The sequence below is a fragment of the Cuculus canorus genome, chromosome 2, assembly GCF_017976375.1.
Source record: "Cuculus canorus isolate bCucCan1 chromosome 2, bCucCan1.pri, whole genome shotgun sequence".
Taxonomy (NCBI): Eukaryota; Metazoa; Chordata; class Aves; order Cuculiformes; family Cuculidae; genus Cuculus; species Cuculus canorus.
In genome coordinates, this window is record NC_071402.1 from 54,174,656 (window position 1) to 54,201,338 (window position 26,683).

Below are 26,683 nucleotides of genomic sequence, written 5' to 3' on the forward strand. Positions count from 1 at the left end.
TCAAGATCTCAACCTCTTTTTTAATTGCAGTCAATATATGGAATTCATTTACGTTCGAACTTGCCCCTTTTGGAGAGTTGTAACACTGCTTGCAGTGGGCTCATAACCGAGGGAGGGAGAGACGGAAAGCAGAAGACTGTAGCTTGGAGGGCTTCTGTACTTGTGTTCATGCAGAGCATGGCTGGGTGCAGGGCCTGGCTGTGCAAGAGATGGTGCAGGAAAAAACATCCGGGTCCATATTTCTCAAGATGGTTGTTCTAGGTCTCCAACTTGTTCTTTGTGACATTCATATGGGCAGAAGTAACAGGGATACAGGATCAGTTCTTATTTTTTCCCTCCACCAAAATCATTTTAGCCAGTAAGGATAGCCTTTTTGTTCACTTGGCAGGAAGTATTTTTTCTTCGGTATTTAAATGGTCATTAAAAAAAGCTGTGGCCATTGATTTTTCTCCTCTGAAAACAAATTCTAGTGCTGTCTATGGCAGAACTAATTTCATTAAGTGAAAGGGGTATCCAAATATTCTACAGGACTCTGGCAGGAAGAGAAGCTACTTAATCATGTTCTGAAATTCTGCCTTCTTAAACCTCTAATGCTACATTGGAAGTTCCATATCCTTATTCCTCCTGCAGCTGAGGTGTAATTGGAGGTGTTTTATCACTTTAATTTGGAGTGTTTGTGTGTCTAATATATGCAGAAATAATGTCTATTCATTAAATATCTAACGTAACGTAGGTAGTAGGTATACTTCAAGGTGGTTTGATTTCACAGTTGGAGATGCATTATTTGTTGTATTGCTTAAAGTTTTGTGGGGACTGGATATGTCATCTGTCTGTCCAGACATGTTGCGCAATATGCCCAGATATGCATTCTTGCTACCTTTCATTTGTGTCATCAATTCTGGTCTCAATTTCATCTTGATTTTTCATACATTAATTATTGGCTTTTCTTTCCTTCCATTTCATCTTTTCCACCACTGCCTAATCCTTCCACCATCATGGCAGAAGAAGCTATCACTCCTACACTTATTACCTGTAAGTAACTTCTTTGTCATCAGAGACATGCTTTCTGCCATGTTGTTCCATGCATAAGTAGTGAATTCTAGTAGTCAAAGTTCCTTTACAAGAATGAACTTTCTGGAAGTTTTACCAAGATAAAAACAACATGAGTAATAATGTAATGAAATATTTAGCTTTATAGCGGTTTTCCTATGCCTCATACTCGTGCATTACAGTCCTTTGAATATCATTATGTGATGAATTTTCATAATTGAAAAATAGCAGGTTTAAATATCACTACCATATCTATAAGAAATAAGTAACTATTTTCAGAATTTATTTAGTAGTTTCTTTCTCATTTGTTTTGTTCAAAATATAGCATTGGTTAGGCATGTACTAGCATTTTAGTTTGTTGCTGTGGACGTATTACTACTTTTTCAAGAACAATGGTCGTGCATAATTGTCATTTCTTACTGTTATTGGAGTGGATTTAAGAGGAAACAGCACTAAAAAATGAGGGCAAGATGAAGCATAACTTTCAGTAAGTAATAACTTTCCATTTTGATACAGTCCTTATTAATACCTTTATATAATACCTCTTTATTTACCCAAAGCCTTTACTTCATTCCCTGCTATCAGCAGGTGATGAATGGGAAGAGTTCTTATATGAATTTAACAAATCCCTTTTTGTGGCTATTCACCTTTTCTTGCATTCTGGCTATAAGGAGTACATGATAGTTCTTGGATTAGCAAAATATTAGAGATCTTGTGTAGCAGCAAAATGAGATGCATTTAAGCTTGTTTCGCCATGCTGATGAGCAGCAAAAATCATCTGTCCAATAGATATCTGTCTTCTTTAAAGCTCAGGTTTAAAAGTCATGGGAAACTAGGAGATACTTTTATATAATTACAGAAGATGGAGTGTTCCTTGCATGAGGCAGACTGTAGTACTAGTTTTCAGGTACATATGGTGATAGCATGCTCTTGAAAGGAACACATTTTAGTAATGTCTTTGCTTAAAATAATATTGTTTCTTGTCTTACTTTTTAGGAACTTTTAAAATAAATATTTTTCAATTATTTTGAAAAAGCATCAAACATATACAGAATTTATGGAAATAATAGTAAATATTTTCTAACGTTTCCAATGGAACCATGCTTCCAATGAATGCAACTAAAACTTACACCTCTTACTTGAAATTCCCTGAAACTTCTGAACATATTGAAACGGCTCATTTACTTGGTAATTCAGATTTCATATTATATTATTTGACACTTTACATAGCGTGCAATTTTTTAAAACTGTTCTTTAAAGCACTGTATTAATATCAAGATCGGAAAAAAATATCTCTTCCACAAATACTCTTCCACAAATAAGTATTTCAAAATTTGTTTCTGTTCCCAAGATGAACAGACTGGATTTTCTATGGAATAGGCCTTCACAAAAATTCAGTTTGGATCTATTTAAATGTTGTTTTTAAAATGCAAAAGAGTCTAATATAGTAAGTCATATACTATGTTGTTGCCATAACAAGTAAATATATTTAAATTAATATTTTAATATGATTCATGTCTCAAGGCTAAGTTAAAATTGAAACAAATGGAACATTAAGTGAAACTGTTTTATTATTCAAAGTAATCAGATTATATCTTTTTTCTGTTTTTCCACTGACAGTGGAAAATATGTGAACTGAAGTGTTTCTTTTAAGTTTTACAGACACATTTTGTCCCCAGTTGTGCAATTACAGAGGCTGTTAATAGTGGGCAAAATAGGGCTTCTTTTTATTATTTGGAATACTGCCACAGTGGCTTCAAGAAAAGAATTGTGGTTTTGTTAATGTGATACAAATTCAGTTACCTGTTTGGGTGCAATAACTCTTCCAAAAGAAATTGTGTTTTCTTGACTGTGTATTGTTTTGCTCCCTGTCTGTCAAAAGAAGTGAAGTAATGCCTCTGAAAGGAGCAGACAAGATCAGCCCCTAACAGGAGGACCACATTCTCCGATTGTTTATGCACCAGACAATTTCACTGAAATTGGTGGAAATCTTAGATGAATGCAGGATTCATTCCGGATTTATTTTTAGCTGAGGAAGTTGGTATGGATTATAAAATGTTCTGTATTTTAAAAAACATAATTTGAAGTACTCTGCCATTGCTAATTTGCCACTTATATACTGAATGTCATATTCAGATTTACTGATTAGTCATTGTAAATGCAAGCTGTGACATCCAAGTGAGCATCTATGCACTGAAATAGTTACAATTGTCTTGTGTTCTGCTCTCCTTATGTGCTGTGTGCTCCTTTTTCCTAGTAGACTGCAATCTCTGCTACTTCTATATCCATCCTAAATTAAAATTAAAAAAAGAAAAATTTGGCAGATGCCTAGAGCTGCTGATGAATCATCAGAGGTGGACCTACAGCTGTGCATATTTGGCAGATAATTATTTCCATTTTATCTTGTGTTTACTAGTTAGCCAGTCAAGAAACAAAAAGAAGTTGGGTACTGCTGTCGAGAATTATACTTCTTGTTAATGGGTTTAAGTGCCTCTGCCAGTGCCTTTCCTCCCACTCTAGCTTTCCTGAGAACTGGTGCATTTTTCCCTTTCACCTCAGTCAGGCAGCAGATCTTTTTTTGTCTGGCCGCAGTTAGTCTTCTGTGAGTTCTTGTGTTCTTAAGATTAGAGCAAATTTAATAGTGCTCATTAACTCTGCAGCAAGTCTTTTGACTTTGCAGTCAGTTCCAGGTGGGAAAAAAGGAAGAATGGAGATGGTGTGGTTAGTGACACCTGTAATGACTGGTGTTCTCAGCATGACATCTAGTGCTGGCATGACTCTGCTTTCTCCTGACACATTTTCTGATGGGCAAAACCCCTGCAACATTGTCCAGAGAAGGAAAAGATAAAAAGCACTTCAGTAGTTTATTGTGTAATTGTGGTTAAACGAACTAGACAACGAACTAGAACTGTTGTTCTGGTGACAACAAATGCCACTGTGCTGACCAATGATGATTAAGTTTTATATTTGAGATTTTAATTTTGTTAAAGATTCTGCTCTTGGAGATCATTAATCATTAGTCAGGAGCTAACATAACTAAACTCATGCAAATTCAAGCACCAGACAAACAAAATGAGTGCTTGGACTATGTGAGTTTGCTTGAGACACTGGCACCTGATAAGGGAATTTGGGGAATTCAATTTACCCCAAATTCTGGGGCAGATAGAGACTGTTGCTGTTACAACTTGCTTTCAAGAAGAGGCTTCATTGCTTTGCTATAAGTAGGATGTAAGCCCAATTAAAATACAAAGTTGTGAAGGTAGTTCTTCATGTTGTCCCTCAGTTTGAACTTGATATCAAAATGGTATGTTATGATTGTTATTGAAATTAAGTACTAATGCAAGAATGGTGCTGCACAGCCATTAGGTGCATAATGTTATTCTATTCACTTCAACTTGTGAAAGGTGAAGTGGAGAAAGAGGAGACAATTATTGCCCAGTACAGTAATCATACTGAGAATTTAATAGTATGAAATCTGATATTGTTGGTCCCAGCACTAATCATCTAGTTAGGTGACTTAGGACAGAAGTCTATTACAGGTACATTCTCTGCATGGAAATCTCTATCCAGAAGCCCAGTACAATGTTGAAATATTACTAAAATGGACTGCATAGGGCTAGAGGCCCTATTGCCTGCTAGTTTGAACATGGCTCAAAGAGGACAAAATTCCTCTTAAAATAAATGAATTCTACAAACATTGAGCTCTTCTACAAACATTGACCACTTCCATATAAAAGTGAATAAAAACATACACTCCTTTTCATGAGAATTAGGTAGTTTGGGGCCCATTGAAGTATACTTTTCTAGTGTATCTGACTTGAGCCTGGGAGTCTGTTCTCAGTTTGGTTATCTGTGTCTCTTGCTTCACTAGCAGCTTTTCAGAGCTGGCTTCTGGAGCTCTGTTTGGAGACTCAGTTTGTGGCTCGTTTCTCCAGTTCCATTGTGATTGACCTAATACCTAGGGCAGAAGGCACAAGGTTAGCACAATTGCAAAATGACCTTAATAACCATAGTCATAAAAGTTCAAAAAAATCAATGGTGTTGAAACTCTTAACAGTGATTTCTGGATTTCTGGAAACACGCAGTCGTTGCATTTTAAACTTGAGAGAGGTTAGAAACAGATCTGTATTCTGAACTGTAGCTGCCCCTGGAACTGGAATAAGTTCATCAGTTTGCAGCTTGAAGGTGGAGGAGAACACTGAACAGAAAAATGTGAATGTGTTTGAACTGTTTGATGTGCTTCATCTGTCAGACTACGCTTGTGATCTCTTCTGGATCTTTAAATATGTATAGTTACATAGGCTGGTATCATAGAATCACATAACCCAAAATAAACAGATTTCTGTAATTGTCTTGTAAGCTAGACTTAAATGATTTGGGGATGTTCCGTGAATTTTGTTGCATCTGGCAAAGCCAGATTGCTATCACACAGAAATCTCTATGTGTACACAGTGCCCAAAATAGCAAGGAGGGTGTTTTACTATATCGCCATCACTGGAAAATACAGTAATGGCCTATGCGCCATATACTTTAACACAGAGGCATGATATCTAGCTTTCATGCACTCATACTAAGCCATCTCAGATTTAGAATTTTATTTTTAGGCAACGTATTTTTTTAAAAATCTGTCTGAAGTCATTACTTCTTATTCTGATACCTTGTATCTTCTGATTCTTTTGAATCTGATTGTGTTGCTTTATAGCCATGGTTTACATTCCCACATAACTGTAGAAAAAAATGTTAATAATACTTAACACTCAGATCACCAGTAAGTAAATCCTTTTTTTTTTTTTACTATTTTATTAGATCTTTGTGAAGTTTGTGAGGCTCCCAGGTCTGACTATAAGAAATAGCTTTCTTGCGACAGAGATCAAATCATTTGTGTGGAGGAATAGCTCTGCATTAGTTAGTCTTTTCTGGGTATGTTTAGATAATCTCTCGAAGTTACTTTTCCAATAGCTACATGTAGGAAACCCATATTCATTTCTGAACTTACCCAGACTTTTCAAAAGCAAATTATTCCAAATGTGTTGAGTGAGAAACCATAAACTGTAATGTGCTGCAGGTTTGGGTTTTTCAAAATAAATGGATACTACAGACAGAGTGAGGAGAAGTATCAGAAGTGATTGATTGCTATGCTGGTCACACAGTCACACTCAGTTACTGTCCTTGCTCCCTCAGTGTCAAGCAGTAAATTTGCAGATGAGGTGGGATTTGGCAATTTTTCTGTCCTTAAAGGGACAGTTTCAGTATACGCTGCTTATTTTGTGAAAGTACCAGACATGTAGTAAATGCTTATGAAGTCTGGAGATGTCTTAGTTCTTTCCACATTAAGAAAAACTTTGTCTTGCATTTCTAAACCAATATACAGGAATTTTAATTGAATGTTGAGATTGCTTTTAGAAGTTGTAGATTCTATATACTTCTGTAGGATAATCCTGAAAGCCTGTCTCTAAAATATCTAACACTGAGACATACTACATGTGTTGAGGAGGGGAAAAGAGGATAGAGATAGATATGTGTATTAAGAAAGTTACCTCTGTATTTGAGTATTTTTACTGCTGCCCCATATTGAGTCTCATTCGGTCAATGTAACCGGTTCATTAGGATGGACTGTCTTCTCTATAAAACTGGATTTAATTAATTCCTCAGTTAGAGTGTTGACTTTATAACTTCCTGAAAAGTTTAGTTCCCAAATTGGTCATGCTTACTAAGCACTGAGATTTTGCCATTATCTACCGTTATTGTTGAACTAGACTTTCAAATACGATATAACGTGAATCATTCTCATTCACTTTGTTAAGATTTTTCCTTCAGGGAAAAGGTCGGATTCATGTGTTTTTTACTCTTAAGTTACATTTCTGTATACACAGGTAGCTCAGCACTCACTTCAGGTTCTTTAATTTTAAATAACCAAATTGAAAGGAGAATTTTTCCTTATTTTAGTACTAGTATTTATTGTAAAAGAGGGGTAATGGCATTGGAAACTTATTTTCTCTAAACCCCAAACCTGTCATTACACTTTTATGTGACTGTAAATATGTTAACAGTAAAGAAGCTATACTGTATATTGAGACCAAAATTTACTTCATAATTCACGTTGCTAAAAGCCTGTGTTTTTTTCTAAAAGATTGAAGTATTAGTTTTCAAAATGGCTTAATGAAATATTGGACTCATTAACAAAAGAAGTCTGCAAAAGCAGGTCTACAAGAAATAAGGTGAGTGTTGCATTGTATTTGCCCTGGGCTTAAGGAGGACAGGCAGCAGAAAAATGCTGAATCTGGCCCAAGACTTCTTTCCTCCAGTAAACCACAGGCTTAGTCACTTCTGTGATACAGATAAGAGCAACTGTAATGAGATGTTCATAGAATCATAGAATCATAGAATGGTTTGAGTTGTAAGGGACCTTAAAGATCATCTAATTCTAATCCCCTTGCCATGGGCAGGTACACCACCCACTAGATCGGGATGTTCATGTCTGTTGAGTGATGTTAGCACAGGGCACTGAGGGGTTGTAGTGATTAGAATTGCAAGAAGTTTTACTGACTGATTATGTTTTTGTTTGAGTTTCTTACCTATAATCTTTTCTCTGACCCCTGAATACCATGAGAGAGGCTTTGGATGAAGTACCTTTGTTCAGCCTATCTGCTGGGGTTACAGCCAAGTTAATAATCCACCTCTGAGTAGCAACTGTCAGTGTTCGCTCTGAATTTCACAATGAAAATATTCTAATCTTGGCTTCTTTTCCTTCTTCTCCTTTTTGTTTCTTTTCTTATTTACAGTATTCCTTGAGCTTACTTAAAAGTGTAGACTACCAGATCCCTAGAGGGAAGAATAGTCACCATTTGCTTTCCTTAGTGTCTAGCTGACCAAAAGCATCTTTCATTTCCAGATCTTTCTGTCATTTTTCTTGGTCATCATCTTCCTGCAATGAATTACCTAAATGTGGCATGAGAGGATAGGTAACCTCAGTTGTTTTCTTCACCAACTGCTGGTCACTCTAGCCCTCTGCATCCATTTGTGAGAGCCTGTGCATGAATTCTATCTGATCAGGGTGCTTCCTGACTTCAGGAGGATAGCCCACATGGAAAATGTAGCTAAGAAGATTGCATCAGCTGTGAAATTGAGCCTCACAAAAGCTAATCAAGCAAGGAAACAGAGGAATGGACTGTGCTGTGTGCTTACAAATTCACCAAAGCCTGGCAGGTCATCAATCCCAAGCACCCTCTTGTGAAAGGAAACGATTTACAAGACTTATCATTGATATAAGAATCATGGCTCTGTTTCGTCTACAAGTGTGCAAGAAAGATTTTGTTATTACTGCTATTATTATTATTATTAATTTATATATATATATAATATATATATAATAATAATAATCTGTAGCTTTTAGTGTATGCTACAGAGAGAAATCTGTAGGACCGTCAGACAAGTCTTCCATAATTCTATTAGCTAGTTCCTGTGCAAACCAGGTAGCAGCAGTGATCCAAATAAAAAGAGCAGAGCAGAGTTCTGTAGGCCTTGTGCCAGGGACTACCTGCTGCTGTGAGTACTGAGCTGGAGAACATAAAGAAGTACATTTATTATTCTTTTTAGCAACTGAAGCTCAGGACCACTTCTGCATTTGATCTGCAATCCCTTGGTGAAACATTGAACCAAGCATGGAGGGGTATCTAAATTATACTTAGTTCACCTGTAGAGGGAGTTAACTTCTATGCTCTTTCTCATTCCCTGATTCCTCTGATCATGAAGACACAAGTTAGAGCTACCGGAGGCATCTGTGACAGAGCAAAACATTTGCCAACCTGCGCATTTCACGGTTGTACAGGAATGAAAGGGTCAGCTGGTTTAGAGTGGTTATGCTACTCCACATCTCCCATTCCAATGTGATGGTGTGCTTTCCTCCTGCATGGTGACATCAGTAGCCATAAGTGGGTTTTCCAGTATGGATTTGGCCAACCTATTCCTATTGAGTATAATAATGCATGCATATTGGCTGCAGCAAGTAACCGTTTAGGTAGGCTTAAGGATGTGTACTGGATTTATTCTTTAGGTATAATGGAATGTGTTTTGCATTTTTGTTCCGATGTGGCAATTGCCTGTGGAAGGGTCAATTCAAAGGGACTAGGTTCATGACTTAGTGTATTTTCAAAAGCAAGTGAAATACTGAAAGCTTTGTATTTACTGGGATTTTAAGGTAAGATTGTCATCTTTATGATAAGAACAAGGCTCTGATCCTTAGCTGTAACTTCCAGGTATTAGTAACAGTAGAACTTTACTTCTGCTTACCAAATAGGGAAGAGTCATGTCTACATTTTAATATTCTCCAAATTAAGATTATGGAAGATATTTTAAAATAAGAGGAGAAGAGAAAAACCTAAGGATATTAGTAAACCATCAGGGATACCTACTCTATGCTTAAAAAAAAATAAATGAAAAGGAGAACAAGGCACACTCTTTGCGTGTTGAGTCCTAATACAGGCCCCAAGCATGAATAGGTTGATTTTTTTGCTGAATATGATACTGCACTTTCAGCTACATTTTGTTGGAAGCCTAAGCACAGTAAACCTCTTTTAGGATAGGAATACTGGGCATTCATCAAAGTTTCTTGTCCAGTTATCTGTGGACAAAAGGTTTTATATAACTTCTTCTATCTTACTGTTGTTGTCTTCCTTTCAACTTCTTTTTCCCTTTCAACGCTAGTGTCTGTGCTCAGCTCTTAAGCCTGCCTTCATATTTTATTGATCATTTCCTTTTTAATCTCTGTTGCTTCTCTTCCCCTGCTCCTCCTTTTACTTACTCCTTCTGTCCTGTAGCCTCGCTCTCCCCCACCCCAATACTATATTGTCTGTCCTGTCCTGAAAAATATTTCCTTAAAATAGCCTTATTTTCATTCTCTGTGCTCTGCTTTGTCTCCTGAGACTTAATGCAGGCTGCCTAGTCATTTGTTGTTGTTCCACATTCTGCCATCTCCTTCCCAGAACCTGTTAGAAGGGAAGGAGAGGAAAACCTGAGAACAACAGAATATCCTTCTGTTACCATGCAACCCTTTTTTGTAATTATTTTTATTCTTCATGTTTACTAAAGGTCTATTGCTTAGATATATCTAGTCTGTGTGAATATTTAACATGGTAAAATTAAGGAAAGACTGAATTTCATGTCTGCATGAGAATTTTTGTCATAGAATCGTTCAGTTGGAAAAGATCTTTGAGATCATTGAGTCCAACCATACCTGTCAACTACTATATCCCTATGGTTTAGTAATTAGACCTTTTCCTAATCTGGACCTCCACTGGAGCAGCTTGAGGCCATTTCCTCCATCCTATCGCCCATTGCTTGGGAGAAGAGACCAGCACCTACCTTGCTGCAACCTCCCTTCAGGTTGTTGTAGACAGTGATAAGGTCTCCCCTCAGCCTCCTCTTCTCCAGGCTAAACAACCTCAGTTCCCTCAGCCACTCCTCATAACACTTGTTCTCCAGCCCCTTCACCGGGTTCGTTGCCCTTCTCTGGACACACTCCAGGACCTCAATGTCTTTGTAGTGAGGGGCCCAAAACTGAACACAGTATTCAAAGTGCAGACTCGCCTATGCCAAGTACAATCATTTCCCTGGTCCTGCTGGCCACGCTATTTCTGATACAAGCCAAGATGCCGTTGGCCTTCTTGGCCACCTGGGCACACTGCTGGCTCATATTCAGCCAGCTGTCAGCGAACACCCTCGGGTCCTTCTCCCCCAGTTGGCTTTCTAGTCACTCTTCTCCTAGTCTGTAGCACTGCATGGGGTTGTTGTGTCCCAAATGCAAGACTCAGCACTTCACCTTGTTAAACCTCATCTATCCAGCCTGTTCAGATCCCTTTTTGAATCTTCCTACCCTCAAGCAGATCGATGCTTCCTCCCAGCTTGGTGTCATCTGTGAACTTACTAAGGGTACATTCAATTCCTTCATCCAGGTCATTGATAAAGATACTGAACAGAACTGGACCCAGCACTGAGCCCTAGGGAACACCACTTGTGACCGGCCTCCAGTGATATTTAACTCCATTTATCACAACTCTTTGGGCCTGACCATCCAGCCAGTTTTTAACCCAGCGTAGGGGAGGTTTAAAACCAGCAGAGAGTGTCATTGAGGATTATTTCTTTATTTTCATGGGAAAGCAGTGAGCTATTTTTCTTTGCTCTTTTATTTCTTATCTAAAAATTGATTTTGCTAAGGCGTTAAAAATACTCACCTCCAGGTTGAAACTTTGCATGCAACATTTTAAATTCCAAAAAGAATTATTTTAAGTGATTGAAAATTATGCCATCATGGAAGTTGCAACATTACATTAGTTGTAAGAAGTGTACTTCAGCACTCACAGTACTGTGTATTTACTTATGTCAAAACAAGATAATGCTTACTCTATTAAGAGTAGCTTTTCATTTTATGATTGCCTGTTGTTCTTTGAATCATAACCTTCACTTGTTTCTTTAATTTAGGAGAAAAAGCCATTAAACACAGATACTTTGTGAAAGTGTGTGCTGCATGAAAGCTTTAATTAAATCTACAAGTAAAGCTTTAAAAGAACAAGAATCGAATTAATTGCAACAAGGACCATGCATTTATTTCTGTGACAGGCTTTTGCGTGTTAGAGAACAGGCAATCTATGTACCCTTATCTGAATTACTAAACTCAATATCTCTTTTCATTAGCATGGTAGGTTGTTACCATGCATCTTCAGTGTGACACTGTTTACATGTTAATGACCTCACAAATAGAGTCTGTGCCAAATAGGTTACAGTAGTTGGAAGTTATAAATCCATGAAGTGGAATAAACTATCCTCTGCTTTCTGCATCGTTACTTCTTGCAAGTTCCTCTCTAGACTGAGCTTTATAATTAGGCAACAGTATAATTAAGGCAAATTCAGTAAATGCAAATAGGGCAAAGGATTCATAGCTGATTATGGTTCTTACAGCACACCTGAAATAAATTAATTTCAAAGCATTGTTATTAGTTGACTTTTCAATGACATGGAGTCTAGAAGTAGAAAGTATTGTTCACAGAAAATGTTCATAGCTTAGGTTAGTGAGTGCAAGTCCATGAAGTTGTATTCAGATTTACAAAGTGCTAAAATATCCGTAACAAAAAGAAGCCACAAAAAGATTCAGTAGAACATATTGCTTTAGTTGTTTGGTGTATGATTGCTTTGTATTGGGTGAGATTTTTAAGATAATAAATATATTTTCCCCCACTATATAATGTAATAAAATCAGCATGCTCCCCAAAATCATATTCTTAAAGAAAAGCTTGTATTTACATCTGGTGATTTGACTAGACAGTGGAAAGCTTCAGTGCTTTAAAACCTTAGAATGATAAAGCCAACATCAAATGAGTAAAATGAACTCAGCATAACCACTTAAATTTGATTCCCTAAAATGTCTAAACCAAGGACCATTCTGTTACCTTGCTATGTGAATTCCTTGAAGTGCTGAATGCTGTCAATGCCTATTGGCTTTAGCAGAATTTGACCTTGCAGAATTTGGTCCCATATTTGTATGTCTCAGTCCTGCCATAACAAAAAGCCTGTTTTTCACTGGACGTATGCAGCATATACTTGATATTGCAAGACATACACTCTGTGGTTCTGCTTGCAACAACCTTGGGAGTTGCTTTGCAGACAGAGAGTAATGGTTTCTACTTTAGTTGCTCACCTAATATGCAAAGCGACTTTAATTATATGCTGTCCAGCCCTCTCTGCTACATATTTTTCCACTTGCTGATTCTGGGTGAAATGCATACTTTCTACGTGCAGAGGTTACTAGTAAGTGTACAGTGCCCCTGGAAGCGTTTATGGCTAATCTTGCCCTCAGCATGCATAATGTAACTAGGTACTAATTAAAGGTTAAAGAATAGGAATCCATCTTTTCTCTGAATAGAAGAATGTGTTCTGCATGGGGTCAGATGCTACTTTCAACCAGACTGAATTGCTAGGATTCTGCAAAACCTAACTACATGAGACTAAAACTCGAGAGACTCCAGATTTTCTCATAGCACAACAAAGGACTAATAAATCACTGTCTTGTGTTGTGTAATGAATTAGCTCTTTTACCGTGTTTCATATAAATATGTAATGCTGCAAGGCATACATGGGTAGAATGTTGATTTGATTTCATAAGGGACCTTTTTTGGTCTTACATGCTAACTTCTGAAAATTATCTGTGGCTCAGTTGTACATTTTGCTATTATGCAGAGTTATAGTTCTGGCAAGGCAATAAAGTCACCACGAAACATTACTGCCCTCTCTCAAATCCCGGAGATAGCTGATTAAAGCAGGTTTTGATTACTTCTAAATATTGCCATGACTGCTGCCATGCAATGTAAGAGAAATTAACTGGTGAGTGATAGAGCTGTGGTGGCAAATGAAAAACTTGGTCATTCAGTAGAAGCAGGTCTACAATTTCCCCAGCATTTTCAGAAGTTTTGCAATTTTTATACTTCTTCAAAACCTTTCACACCAGAGTGGACTAAAACTTTGCAGTTCTTTGAAGTTATCCTTTCAGAAATACTGGTGTTCACTTCGGGGTTATTGGAGTTCTGATAATCAGGAAGGCAGAACACTTCATGCTTCCTTTGACATCACTTGGATTTGAGAAAATTTGATGTTTTGAGTTTCTAAGTAGAAAGCCAGCACTGCCTGAAAATACATGTTGTTGGAATATTAGTACCTGAAAATCAGTGATGGAGACATCACCAGCTACAACAGGATTAGCCACATATGCTTGCACAAACACATGTTTTCTTACGAGTAGCCCTTGCAAAAGCACCAGGGGAGGTGTAAAGTGTTTTCTCTGACACTAGCTTAGCTGCCTTGACACTTCGGTGACTGCAGAGCTGCCTGTTTTCCAACAGTAGGAGTAATCAGCATCTGAGCTTTACTGTTTGAACCCTTGTGCATGTGGATTACTGTTTTAACCAAAAACTGATTATTTAAAGCCCAGATACTCCAGTGGTAAATTGCTTGGATAAAGGCATGAAAACAGTACAACAGAATAATACAGTAATTTAGCTTGTCATGATTTTCAGAAATGCATAAATAAAATATTTGAGTGCACTATTCCACTTAAAATCTAATCACTTGCTGTCTGATTAGCAGAAGTCAGATAGCCATAGGGTGAAGATAAGATGGAAAAGGTTATATGATTAAAGTAGCTGCATTTAGACAGGCATTGCTTACAAAGTTTTTTTGCTGTGATTAAAAAAGATCAACAGTAAGTCAAGCAAATAAGATCAAGTTAGTGACCACAGAAAGGGAAATTAACCTCAATGATGAATAAAAGGTTGCCGTCCACTATGAGCACTCCAAGATATGTACTCTTGGCTAATCACTACTTTCACTTTCAGCTATAGATTCTGCGTACAACTGCCATTTTGATTATTTACAGAGGAATGCACATTCTTAATATAGAACCCAGATATTCAAGCTTATTTTCCCTTTCCTTTTAACTTACACTGCTTTTCAGTAACACAAGAAATGCCCTCTACAGTCCTAGTGCTCATCCTATTAATACCCAATGAAATTTGTCAGTGTTCTCATATTTCGTTGTAAACAGTTTCATCTGAGCAGTGCTGTTTTCTGCATCAATTAATCTCTTGTAGGTGTTTCCAGTCAACTACACTGCTGCCTGGTGGGTTAAAAATATTGACATCAGGTTAACTTTTTCTTTGTCATACACTCTCTTTTTAATGTTGTATTGTTTCTTTTGTTTTCATCTTTTGTAGAGTTTCTTGGGAGCCTTTTTTTTCCTACTGTATTCTGCCAGAGTCAGATTATTGAAGATATAGGCTAAATTTTAAGGTGTAGGATTTTCAGAATATACCTCTTGCATTTGACTAATCATGAAGAATCTAGACTTTAATAGTCAAAATTGTTCTCTTTCTTGATCTTTTAATATGGATGAGGAAGTGCAGTGGTCCACAAGGCTATAAAACCCCGTTAAAAGACACTTGATTTTATTTTTGTACTAGTGAATTATCTGTTAATGAAAACCTGTTCTGTATTTCATTATCTGAGAACAAAGAAACGTATCTGTATTGGCGTAACTAACCAGGAATGAAAACACAGCAGGAAAGGTCACTGTCTTGGTTCATGATTGCTGATTAGTCACCAAAAGTTCAGAGATAAATTGGCCTGTCTTCATCTTCCCCATGTCTCATTAGCCTCTGCAGTACCTGTGATCTAGGTTTTTCTTGTTGGATCTCCATAAATATTCATTCAGATCCTCTGTTTGTGAGAAAAGGGGTATCCATATATGCAAGATCCGACACAAAAAAAAAAAAAAAAAAAAAAAGAGATACTAACCCTATAGCTCAGGAACCAAGAGTGGGAGGGAAAAGACAAAGAGGTGATTATAGAGCATGTTCTAACCAGCCACAGTGAGACAAGGCTCAAGGCTCAATTTGATCACTTCACTCAGTGCGAGTGGATGCATTTTCAAATACAGACATTTTCTTACCTTCGGTCAGAAAATGCCAGTGTGCAAGAGTCAGCAGTGAGTTAACATCAAGACAATGCGCCAGCCCACAATGGTTTATCTGTGAGGCAGTTTTTAGCTAATAACATTACAGTGCTTCAGCACCCACCCTATTTGCCAGATCTGGCGCCCTCTTTTTTGTCTTTTGGTAGAAGATGTGAAAGCAAAACTCAGCAGCCTTTCAGGAAATGGTCTCTGGAATTTCTTTGAACGTTGACAGCGTCTTATGCAGTTGTGTGTCAACTGAGAAGGGAACTACTTTGAAGGTGATCACAGTTGATTTTCTTCATTTGATAAAGAAGCAAAGACTTACAGGCACGATGTGTGTGTGTGTGGGAGAGTGTTGAACCTTGTATTAGCCCTTTGTTTTCATTTTAGTAACTTCTGTGCTTTGATTTCTATTTAGTGTTGAGAAATATCCACTTCGTAGATGCTACAGTGGGCTGTGGCAGAATGGCTTTGCTTTTCTGAGGAGAGACAGTGATGGGGTGCCTTTTGTTGCTTGTTTTGCTGTCAGATCCTTATCAGACAGTAAACCAAAACAGCTATTTTTAAAACATTTACAGGCTAGGCCAACCAGGCTGTGTATTTAAGAGGGTGGTATAGTAGCAAGGAAGCAATAAATAATTACACAGTTGCTCAGAGTTTATACATTTTGGAGTAGCATCATCCACTCAAAATTGAGCGATCCTTGAGAAATTTGATTGAGATACTGAATAAGCCTATGACGCATGCTAATTCTTTGGTAGCAGCTAACGAAATGTTAGTTCCATGGTTTCTCCTACTCACTACGAGCTGTTTTATTGCATTATGTCTTACAATTATATTGTTGCCTCTAAAGAAAAGAAGTCTTTTATTTCCTTGCTTGTCCAAGGTCAGGTAAGAAGGAGAATACTAGTTTGTGTCGTGTGCATGCAAGTCATTGCTCAGGAATGAAATGTTAAAGAGAGGTTGAATAGACCAGCAAATGTCATAGAGGTTCAGGTGTGGTTAGTTTGCCCTTGCTTTAGCTAGTAAGAGTGATTTGACAGCTGTACTTTGTACTTTCTTCCTTCTGGAGCATGTGATCATGCTTTGATAGCAACCCTTAATCTATTATTAATGCAGTTGTATGTAGATCAAAACTAAAGATCCTTAGTCACGTCAGAAAGTAATGCTAGTCTATTTTTATAACATTTGAGGATGTATCTAAAGTGAAGGAAATGAAGTGTCAGAGTACTACTGTCAGGTATGTCATACCTCTGTCCCTTTATGCAAGCTGTTATCTGAAGGTCTGTAGGTGTGAGTGTACATGTGCCTTGCGTTTTTTGTGTACATGAGTGTACATGTACTCCTGAGTTTTTTGTCCCAAGAATTAGTAAATAAGTGCCTTCTTTGAGAGTTTTCCATTTGTTGATTTTGAGCTGTGGCTTTTTGTCAAGCTGTGAAGAAAAGGATTTGAGACTTCTTTTGATGATAATCCATGTATACCAGCTTTCAAAATTAAGGGGGTTAATGTAGTCCTGTGACTTCCCCGAATAACAGCACTATTGCAGGTTATTGTATAAGTAATGCAGTGTGGGTTATGTTCAGTCTCCTGTTCTGAAATAGGCTTTTTGTGGGTTTAAGATGATGTGACAAGAAATAAATTTTTACTGCTATGACCACATCTTCAAAACTAGCTTTCCCCTTCCTTGTTTTCATACTCCTTTTAAATCAGACAGTGTGTGCATGGATGATCTTTAAAGAGCGACCCATGCAGTTCTTCACATTGCTGTCTTGTAACTCAACACAACTTTTTGAGAAGAAGATTTGGAAGCATGTGTTGAGGTGCTTCAGGGGTTTTAGTTCTGCTTCTCACAAGTCTCAGGATGTGAGGGATTTACAGCTTACCAATGTTACTGCGGGAAACAACTGAAGCAACACATAGATACCAGATAGTTAAGACATGGCTGTGAACTGGTAACAACCAGGGGGCCATGTCATCCTGCTGACATCCTGATACCTTCCTGGAAGGCTGATATGACCTCAACTACTGAGTCCCTCCTGCTCCATTGCAAGACAGATGGGCGTTACCATAGGTGCTAGCTTCTTGAATATGTTGGTTAACTTGGATCTGCCAGGAAACCATACTGCCCTGGGCTTTGGCTTGATCACCCTCAATTTCACCTGAGAGTCAGGATGAAGCCAGGGCATGCACCTGGAAGCTAGGGCTAATGAGCACTCCTGGGTTTTCAGTTCAGCCAAGAGCTGGAAGACAGCTGTATGCTTATCGGAGGCAAATGCATCCTGAAAAGCAACAGCTAAAGGACATAAATGTCCATGGAGGCAAAGCGGTGAAAGAAAATATCTGTGAGACTGAGGTAGTACTTTCAGTAGCAGAAGGAAAAATTCTGAAAATCCTCAGATACTGACAAATTTCCCTCACAGCACAACACCCACAAGTATCCATTTGACCAGAGAAACAAGTAGCTGGTACTGCATGGAATGTTATTCTTGGTGATACAGCAGCAGAGGTATGCTGTGGAAGGAAAAGTAACTGGAATCCTTCTCCTCTTTGGCACAAAACCCACACACCTCATCACAAGTTTGTGCCTGACAGTCACCCTTCTAGTACTGCTGAAGTGGAGATGAATACAGCCTGGATTTGAGACCTGTCACCTGTTTAGGCTTGCTGGGAGACTGTAAGAGCCTCTTTTTCCATACCGCATAAAAAGCTTTGGCGAAACAGGTGGCAGAGGTCCACAGAAGCTTCAGGAAGGCCCAAATTTGGAATTGGAGCTCTCAGTGTTCTAGTCTGTAATATAATGCAACAAGACATTCTGTTATTACATTCTGCTTCGCTAATCTAAGGGAATGGGACAGTGTTATGTTTCCTTCACCATCTAGTCAGCTCCACTACATGACAGCGTCATATCTTTTATTTTATTAGTAATACTGGAAAATTTCCTACAGTAGCTAATTTACCAGTGAAATATAGACATTTAAACATGTCAGCTGCATTTTTTTCTTCCTATATGCATCTTGGAGTTTATATACAGATGGCATTTTTATGCTTATATCTCATAGCTATTAAAATTTTCCTGTGCCTTATTTCTTTTGAATGTCTCTTTATCAAGCCTGTCAGCTTTTCATCTCTGAAGCTAAAAATAAATGTTTATACAGAAATCAGAAGAGATTGAAATTACGGGTTGATTCACAAATAGAAAAAAGAGATTACACAGCTTTCATTAATTATTCCATGGATACTTTTGTTTGTGGGAGTGGTGCATTAAGCATCTATTTTTTTCAATCCTGAAGAAAGTTAAGCAGCTGAAAACACAAGATTAGCGAGAAATAAGCCAAAGTTGCACATTGCATTTAGTCATAGGAAATATCACTTTTTGTATTACACTGAAAGAGGGATAGTATATCCACAGCTGGAATTTTTGCTGCCCTTTATTGTAGCAGCAGCAGCTGCCATTTTTCTATTCCATAGCATTAAACCAACCCATAATTTTGCAGCAAATTCTGCCAGAAATGTGCATGTGAATACTGATACTCTATACTGAACCAGGCCTCTAAATTGTTTTTTATTTCTGGGCAGCATGTAGAATGCTAAAGGAAGTGGCATTTTCATGTCGACGTGGAACAATAATAGTAGAAAAATCATATTCTTGTGACATTTTCAGGTAGCAAATGACTTAATGAGGAGCAAGAAGGATGACTACTTCCCAAAGTAAATAACAGCACAGACATAAGGAAAGAGCACTGTGCTGTGGATCTTTCAATGATTCTGCAGTTGAAGATGATGTTCCATTTCAGAAAATGCATTTTTCATATCATTATTTAGTTACACGTGATAATAAGGTTAAAAGTGTGATAGATGAATCACCTTCTAGAAGTTAAGTTGATGTAGCAGTATAAAAGGCTGCATTTCTGGAACGAATCCCATTAAGGATTTTTAAAAAATGAAGTTTCACAAAGGACATCAGAGGAGAAGCTAGGAGCACTGTTCTGCATCTCAGTCTCTTGTTTACATTAAAAAAAAAATGTTCAAGTCCTTCAGCAGTGTAATGCTTGTCTTCCTGTTAATTTTTAGTGTGTGTGTGGCTTGCACATGCTGCAGTTCTTAAATTTGATGTTCAATCTTTATCCAAATATAAGGTCATTGCCTCCAGGAACTGAAAATTCCTGACTATAATACTGTACCTGAGTGTTTTTGAAGGTTCTTCCTTTTTGCTCCATTCAAATATATGCAGCAGTATTTCAGGAATCTCCTGATTACTCTCACATATGCAATTATGCCAAACAAATCTAAGATAAACAAATCAGAACTGCAAACGAACCTGGCATTCAGCTAGTAGCTCCTCAGTAAGTTCCTTTTAGCAAAGAAACAGACCATCTTTCCAAATAGACATGTTAAATTGCAGGAAAAAGCTGAATTCAGCTAGAAGAAATTATTAAGAAAAGCAGCCTACCATGGCAAATTTGTAGTACTGGTTTGTTTTAACACCAACTATTTTTCTCTCAATAACTGTCAGTGAATTCATGTTCACCTAATATTTACTCTCATTATACAGCTGGCAGTTAAAAGGCTATTTCTGAAGTCAGGTGGCTGTATCTCATCTTTCAGCTATACTTCATTCTCATTCCTGATGCTTTTTGTTTGCTGAACAACTCATTTTACTGTACAGACATCCACAATACATGGTGACATGGTAAGGCCGCAGTGTGTTTTCACGGAGATTATTTTTTCTGTTGCTTAGAAAACAGTTAGTTGTTTGAAGACCAGTTGTGTAAATGGTGTTTTCACATCAAATATGTTTTTGTTTTTATGTTAGCCAAGTGGAAATTGAATTTTTAACACAGTGCTTTATTGCGGGGTTGAATGTCAGCAGATGTATAACAAACAGAAGAGAACCCCAAAATAAATAAACTTATAATGTTTCATGAGCTTATATAATACCACAGTCAACACCTGTCCTATTAGCAAGAAACAAAACAAAGAGTAGAATGCTTTCCGTCTGTTGTATCATAAACTACGAAGGCATGATATGATGGAAAAAAGTATACAATAGCTGCCTTATGAACAAGAACTCCTTGTCTTGTCTCAAGAAGCAATGGTAATATATTAGGCCTTGTTTATTTGCTGTGATTGTAGCAGAGAAGCTGTTTCTTGCATACTCAGTCTGAAAATAGCATAGAAAAGAAGGATTGCTACATCTGATACCTTCCCACCTATTCCATCTGGTGAGAGTCAGTCCATGGTGAAAACTTTGTGGTGCCTTATTTTGTGGGAATAGGGCTCTTCCTACACTCTGCTGTGTTAAGGGCATGTACTTACAGTGATGCAGTGCAGAATGCAACCTTAATCAAGTTGCTTTATCACACTTATGTTTGAGCAACAAAGGATTCCAGGCTAGTCATATTATTACTTCTTTTCAAGTCCACATTTCATTTTGACATAGGTGCTAAAAGGAAGAGTCAATTTATTTCTTTCTGCCTGGTTTATGTCTTTGTATTGAGTGTATTTGAGCGCATTATGAGCACTGGTAGACAAAGATCCCATTTTTGAAGGAAAAAATAAAATCTTCCGTAGAATTCTTGCTTGGTTTTGATTACATTAAAAATACTTGGTATGAGTGTTTTGCGGAACAGTCAGAACAAGAGAGAGTTTCTTACTAGAGTATTTGTAGTTAATGGAAGGGCAAGGATAATTTTTTTCCAAGTATCTTCCTCTTCCAGGACCAAGGTATCCAGACATCTAGAGAAGAGCAGTGAAACTCTTTATAAGCCTTTTCATAATTCTTCATTTACTTATAGCCATTTCTTTGATGATTTTAGGTTATTCCAGTCATCAGAAGTATCAGTAGGTAAGCAGACACAGACTTACAGAAAAATTTACGTTGGAAGGGACCTTGTGAGGGCATCTGATCTGTTGACAACCACCCCTCCCGTGTCATCATATTGAAGTCATTGATGCTGTTTTAGCAAGATGCCCTGTGTATTCAGAAATGCTTTTGGTAGGGTAACCATAAGGATTCAGAATCCAGCACAGTAAATCATGAAGACAAAAGTAGGAACAGCTGTGATATGTATTTTGCCAGCAGAGCATAAAGATACTTACAAATAAAAAAAGCAGGAAGTAACCTCACTACTTTTTGGCATTCTGAATGACCTTCCAAATATTTGAATTGCTTTCCAGGTATCTGAATTTTTTAAGCTTATCCCTCATAAACAGTACTCTCAACCTTTATGTTTTCTGTTTAGTTTATTAGATGATGAGCTGTATTATTGCTTTACAGCTGAGTTACATGAGTCATTTTCACTAAATGAAATATGAAAAATCTATGAGTTGTGTTGCAATTATGCAGCAAGCCTTCTATGTGTGTTCCAGGAAGCTCTTGTGAAAGTATGCTGGAAAGAACATCTTTGCATCCCCACACTTCTGGGCTGGCTGTATCTTGAGCCAGCACTCTCCTTCAGAATAAATTAAACCACACTGGCAATATGTAAACTGAAGTGAAGGAGCATGGCCTATGGGACCCCAGACTCAAATTGTTCCATGTTTCATTTCCATGAGAACCAGGTCATGAAGGGTGAAAGGAATTAGGCTGATGCAATTTAGCGTAGTTTCAAGGTATGCGCAAGGAGCCAGGACCCCAGAGCTTTCTTTAAGATTCCTGTTTTCTCTGTAGTTGGTATCAACTCTAGAAGGAAGTCTGTGATATATACTGTACAGGCATTCAGTTTTAAATGAGAGGAAGGATGAGTCAAAACATTCCAGCTCTACGTTGCGTTGCACCCTCTGACACTGCAGAATTTATCTCATGGCTAATCAGGATGCCTAAATGTTTCTGAAAATGGTGAGCACGGTTGTTCCCTGCACAGTAAGCCCTTTGCATCACAGTTAGATGTGCGTGCAAAGCAAACTATGTTTGGCATGTTGATTGCCAGACCTGCTGAATATTGTTGAGAAGCTCTTGTGGCTTTCTTGTAGCCGTGGGCTTGGCAACTGGTCAAGTGGATCTATGCTCAAAAGCCTGGCTGAATGCCATCCTTTCAGTGACTCATTCCCAAAGCAGGTACATTGTGCACAGAGGCTATCTCTTTGAATCAGAAAATCTTGAAAATCGTTTTACCAGAATTATTGGAGCAAGAAAGATGTATTGTGTCTGTATAGGGAGATGAATTGAGAACACTGTATCAAGATTATATTGATACAAACATTTTGTTTCTGGTCAGCCTTTGATTTGATATTGTTACCCGTCTTCTCAATATTTCAGTTACACCTGCAGTAAAGTCAAAGTAACGTTAGGTAATACCAGTCCCATAGGCAACATTAGAAATCATACAACTCAGCTATGGCAGGCAAGATGTTTTTATTGTTTGTTTATTTTAGAGCAGAACAACCGCTTTAGTAGTACATGCAAATATTGTCATGTTTTCCTTCAGTGTTTAACTTAACCACCAGCACAGAGAAGTAAATTCAAGGTGTTCTACTCTTGCCTTCTGACCTGCTGGATGTTAAAATAGCAGCTTTGTGTACATGATAAGTGTGGAATTCCGTAAGTTTCGAGAGGGGACTGTATAGAAAACAAATCCTTGTATGTACATTCTCTTTTTTAAGCTTTGTAATGATAGACGTAATCTGAAACTGGAGGTAGAATTTTGAAGAAGCCATTTGTGGCAACACATTATAGTATGACTGCATTATTTTTTGTTGAGCTTGCAGGTGGTACTGGCCATTGCTCTGAAACCTTTATTTTTATTTGTAGAAGAAAATTACACTCACAGGTGCTCCAGGGCATATTTTACTCTGCATCAGATGTTGATATGCTCATAAATGTGTAATCTAGTAATATGTTAATGCTGAGTTCATAAGATTAATAGGACCACATGCTGTCTTATGATTTTAGTAATGCAGTTTTAAATAGCATCAGCATTTTCATGCTTTTAATTTGCAAGTGACCCTTGCATGGCAATACATTGTGTAAGCAGACATCTCACAAGATATTTTCAATGTCCATCATTCAGACTATGCTGCAGATTTCATGCATCTTGACTTGCCCCTGCAGTTTACTCCCAGATACTATAAACTTATTCAAGAACAAGGTGCACTGACCTTTAAAAGAAAATATGTTACTCAGTTGACTTTTTCAATAAATAACCTATTAAGGGATACTTTTTACCATCTCTCTAAATACACATATGAGAACCATTTTTCCATTTTATATCTGAGCCCCTGGACTCCATAATCAAGCACTGCATATTTTGTTCAACATTAAATTGCAGAATGCAGAAAAAATAGTTGCTTGCTACTGCAGTTGGTGTAAAGGAGTGGGAAAAAAAGAAAGTAATAAATTTAAAAAATAAGATACCTTTTGTACATATTAAGTATTTAAAATATGGACTGCATAACTTTACTGGGGGAAAAGGCTTCATAGGAGAGATTTCATTTTATTTTGGTATTTTTATTTTTTGAAAGTACCGAAGTCCAATTCAACATCATAAATTTTCTCCAAAGTACTTTAAGTGAGTCGTGAGATTAAAAACTAATATGCTTTAAACATACGAGAATCTGATTAGAATGTTGATATAAAGACAAAACTGCAAAGGCCACATTCACTAGTACGCTGCAATTGCTTTGGGATGCTTTGGAGATACAAATCAGCCATTAACTGGACTTGACTACCCAGTTAAGTCAATTTTACGTCTGTTTTCCACTACTAAAGCAGAAAATACATCCGGAACGTATTGATCCAACTGTTCTAAGTAAGATGTCTTAGAGGTAAAGACCGTGATTCCCTTTGTTCACTGCAAAGGCAATGGAAATACACATCTCTTCTGTTTCTAGTGTCCTCCCAGTCTATTTCTGAGGAGTAAGACAAGAACATTCTCTTTGATTCCTGGGGAAAAAAAAAAAAAGCAGCCAGATTAGTCATGAAAGGCCTAAACCATATTTATCTTTCTATACATCCCAAATCCCCTTTAATCCTTCAATGTGGGCACGACACTCTGAAAGAAGAACCGAACACCAAAGATTCAGCTTTAGTAAGCACATTTTTGAGCTTCACTCTGTTCCATTACAGCTGGATTTAGTTTTGAGCGGAGGGTGGGTAACTCTAAAAGTCAGGGTTGATCATAAATCTGCAGTTCTCAGCCTTATGCACTTAATGGGGGGGGATAATTTAAAAAAAAAATTGGTAATATGCTAGATCATTTTCTGATATAATATGATCTATCAAAGTACCTGCTTATGCAGCAAATTGAACTGAATTCAAACCTCACATGAAATTAGCATTGCTCAACACTTACCTTGTTCATGTCTGCTACTGTCTTTAGCACTGCATGTCTGTCTACAAATCAGCTGTGTTTCTGCTGAAATGTATCAAAGAAAGTTGTGCTCACAAAGTTCTTAGTACAAGTCTTCTGTTTAGAATAGATCAGGTAAGGCAAGTAACAAGTCAGAAATGTAGGTAGCATCTGCCCTTGCTTCATAAAGTTACTCCACTTAATCAAGATGAGTAGCTCCATTTTACCTAAACACTCTTCACTGAGATTTCACTCATTGTCAACAATAAGTAAATTAAATTAAAACTAGAAACTAAGTCACAAGCTAAAGGTTAGGCATATTCTTTTTATTTTACCTCCTCTGTAGTTTTGTTGACTGTCTTTTTGTTAATTATGTGGTAGCAAGGTTTGGCTCATAACGAGTGGCTTTTTTCTGACTGATTTGCTAAAACAATAACTTGTAAGATTGTAAAAATTTAGTTAAAGTACACTAAATTTACTTGGTAAATGAATAGCCATATATCGGTCCCCATTCCAGTTCCAACAGATAAATATACAATTTATCCAGCCACAAAAATTGTGCGCAGAAAATTGCACCTTCCCTCTCTGTATAGATATCTTACTTTGCCAAGTTGCATAAATGAATGCAAAACCATGTGCACAATGTTAAGCATGAAAATTTTGCCCCTGCTATTTTGATTATCACAACACATGAATTTCTAAGAATGTAGGCTCCTCAGACTAGAAGGCTTATCAAATCTAACCAATTTCTCAGTAATAATGTCATAAAATTACCTTCATAAATTTAGACTTGTTTCCTCTGTTTCGGAGGTTGGTCCATACATTGACTGCTTTGGTCTGTATTTGATTTCTAGCACATACAGTTTATAGACAGTTTTTCTTGTGCCAGCATCAGCCTCTAATTTATGTAGTTCTTTTTATCTGATACTAGTTGTCAAAGGCAGACACGTAGATCTTCCTAGCTATAAGTGGTATTCATGTGTCCATCCACATATCTGTATGTGTCCTATGTGGAACTCGTGTCCCCATTTGTGCTTTTTGAAAATTCTCCTTTTTTAAATAAAGTCTCTGTTCTAAGATAACCCAAAAGCCCCTCTTTGTATCTAATCCAAGTTGGGTTAATTTTTTTTGACAGTCTGGAGGAGTCCAGATGAGGAGGTGCTTGTGAGTACCTCGTACCCTGGCATTAACAATTCTCTGTCTCTGGAATTGTCTGTGCTGCTGCAGAATAGAATTGTATTTCCATCGAATTGTATTTGCATCGTATTGATGTCTTATAAAAGACCCAGGTCTTTTACCTCCTCTGTCATTTCCATTTAATGTGCTCTCAGCTTTTACCAAAAATTCTTGATATTTGTAGTGTGTAACCTTGTACCAAATTATAGCACTTACAATAGAAAGGAAGGATTATTTTCAAATTGAGTCTCAAGACTGTGTTAAAATTACTGGCTCTGCAAAATCTTTCCACGTGTCCTGGGACAAGTCAAGCTTTCTGTGCCTCTCTGGAACAAGAGAATGTGATGTTTTACATCAGAGCACCAATGGAAAGATATTTTCTTTGCTTCTCAGTAGTATGCACACCAAGGGATGATTGAAACCACAAAATCAATGCCATTAATATTCTTAGAAAGTAATTTCCTTTAGCTCTGAGTTAAGATTATTCCGATAAGGTTCAGCTATTACATAACACACCAAGAAAATAATCAAAGGTGTCATTATTATCATTTGAGCCATTCAACATAATACGTGATCTCTGTTCATTATTTACCCTTCTTAATCTTTTTCTTCCTGATCTCCATGCTAAAGGGATTTCTCGAATTAAGACTATGTTTATATCTTATGATCGTG

At 37.4% G+C, this 26,683-nt stretch overlaps 1 protein-coding gene across 13 annotated transcripts in view; it reads left to right on the forward strand.

The window, feature by feature from the left end:
* PTPRM (protein tyrosine phosphatase receptor type M) overlaps nt 1–26,683 on the forward strand; it is a 480,321-nt gene that overhangs the window by 328,027 nt on the left and 125,611 nt on the right. For 7 of the 13 annotated variants that reach the window (XM_054057714.1, XM_054057715.1, XM_054057717.1 and 4 more), the window contains one exon: nt 1,003–1,032. The exons of the other annotated variants lie outside the window; for them this stretch is intronic. In XM_054057714.1, coding sequence (XP_053913689.1) covers nt 1,003–1,032 — 30 coding nt within the window. The remainder of the gene's footprint in view (nt 1–1,002; nt 1,033–26,683) is intronic. 13 annotated transcript variants of the gene reach the window in all.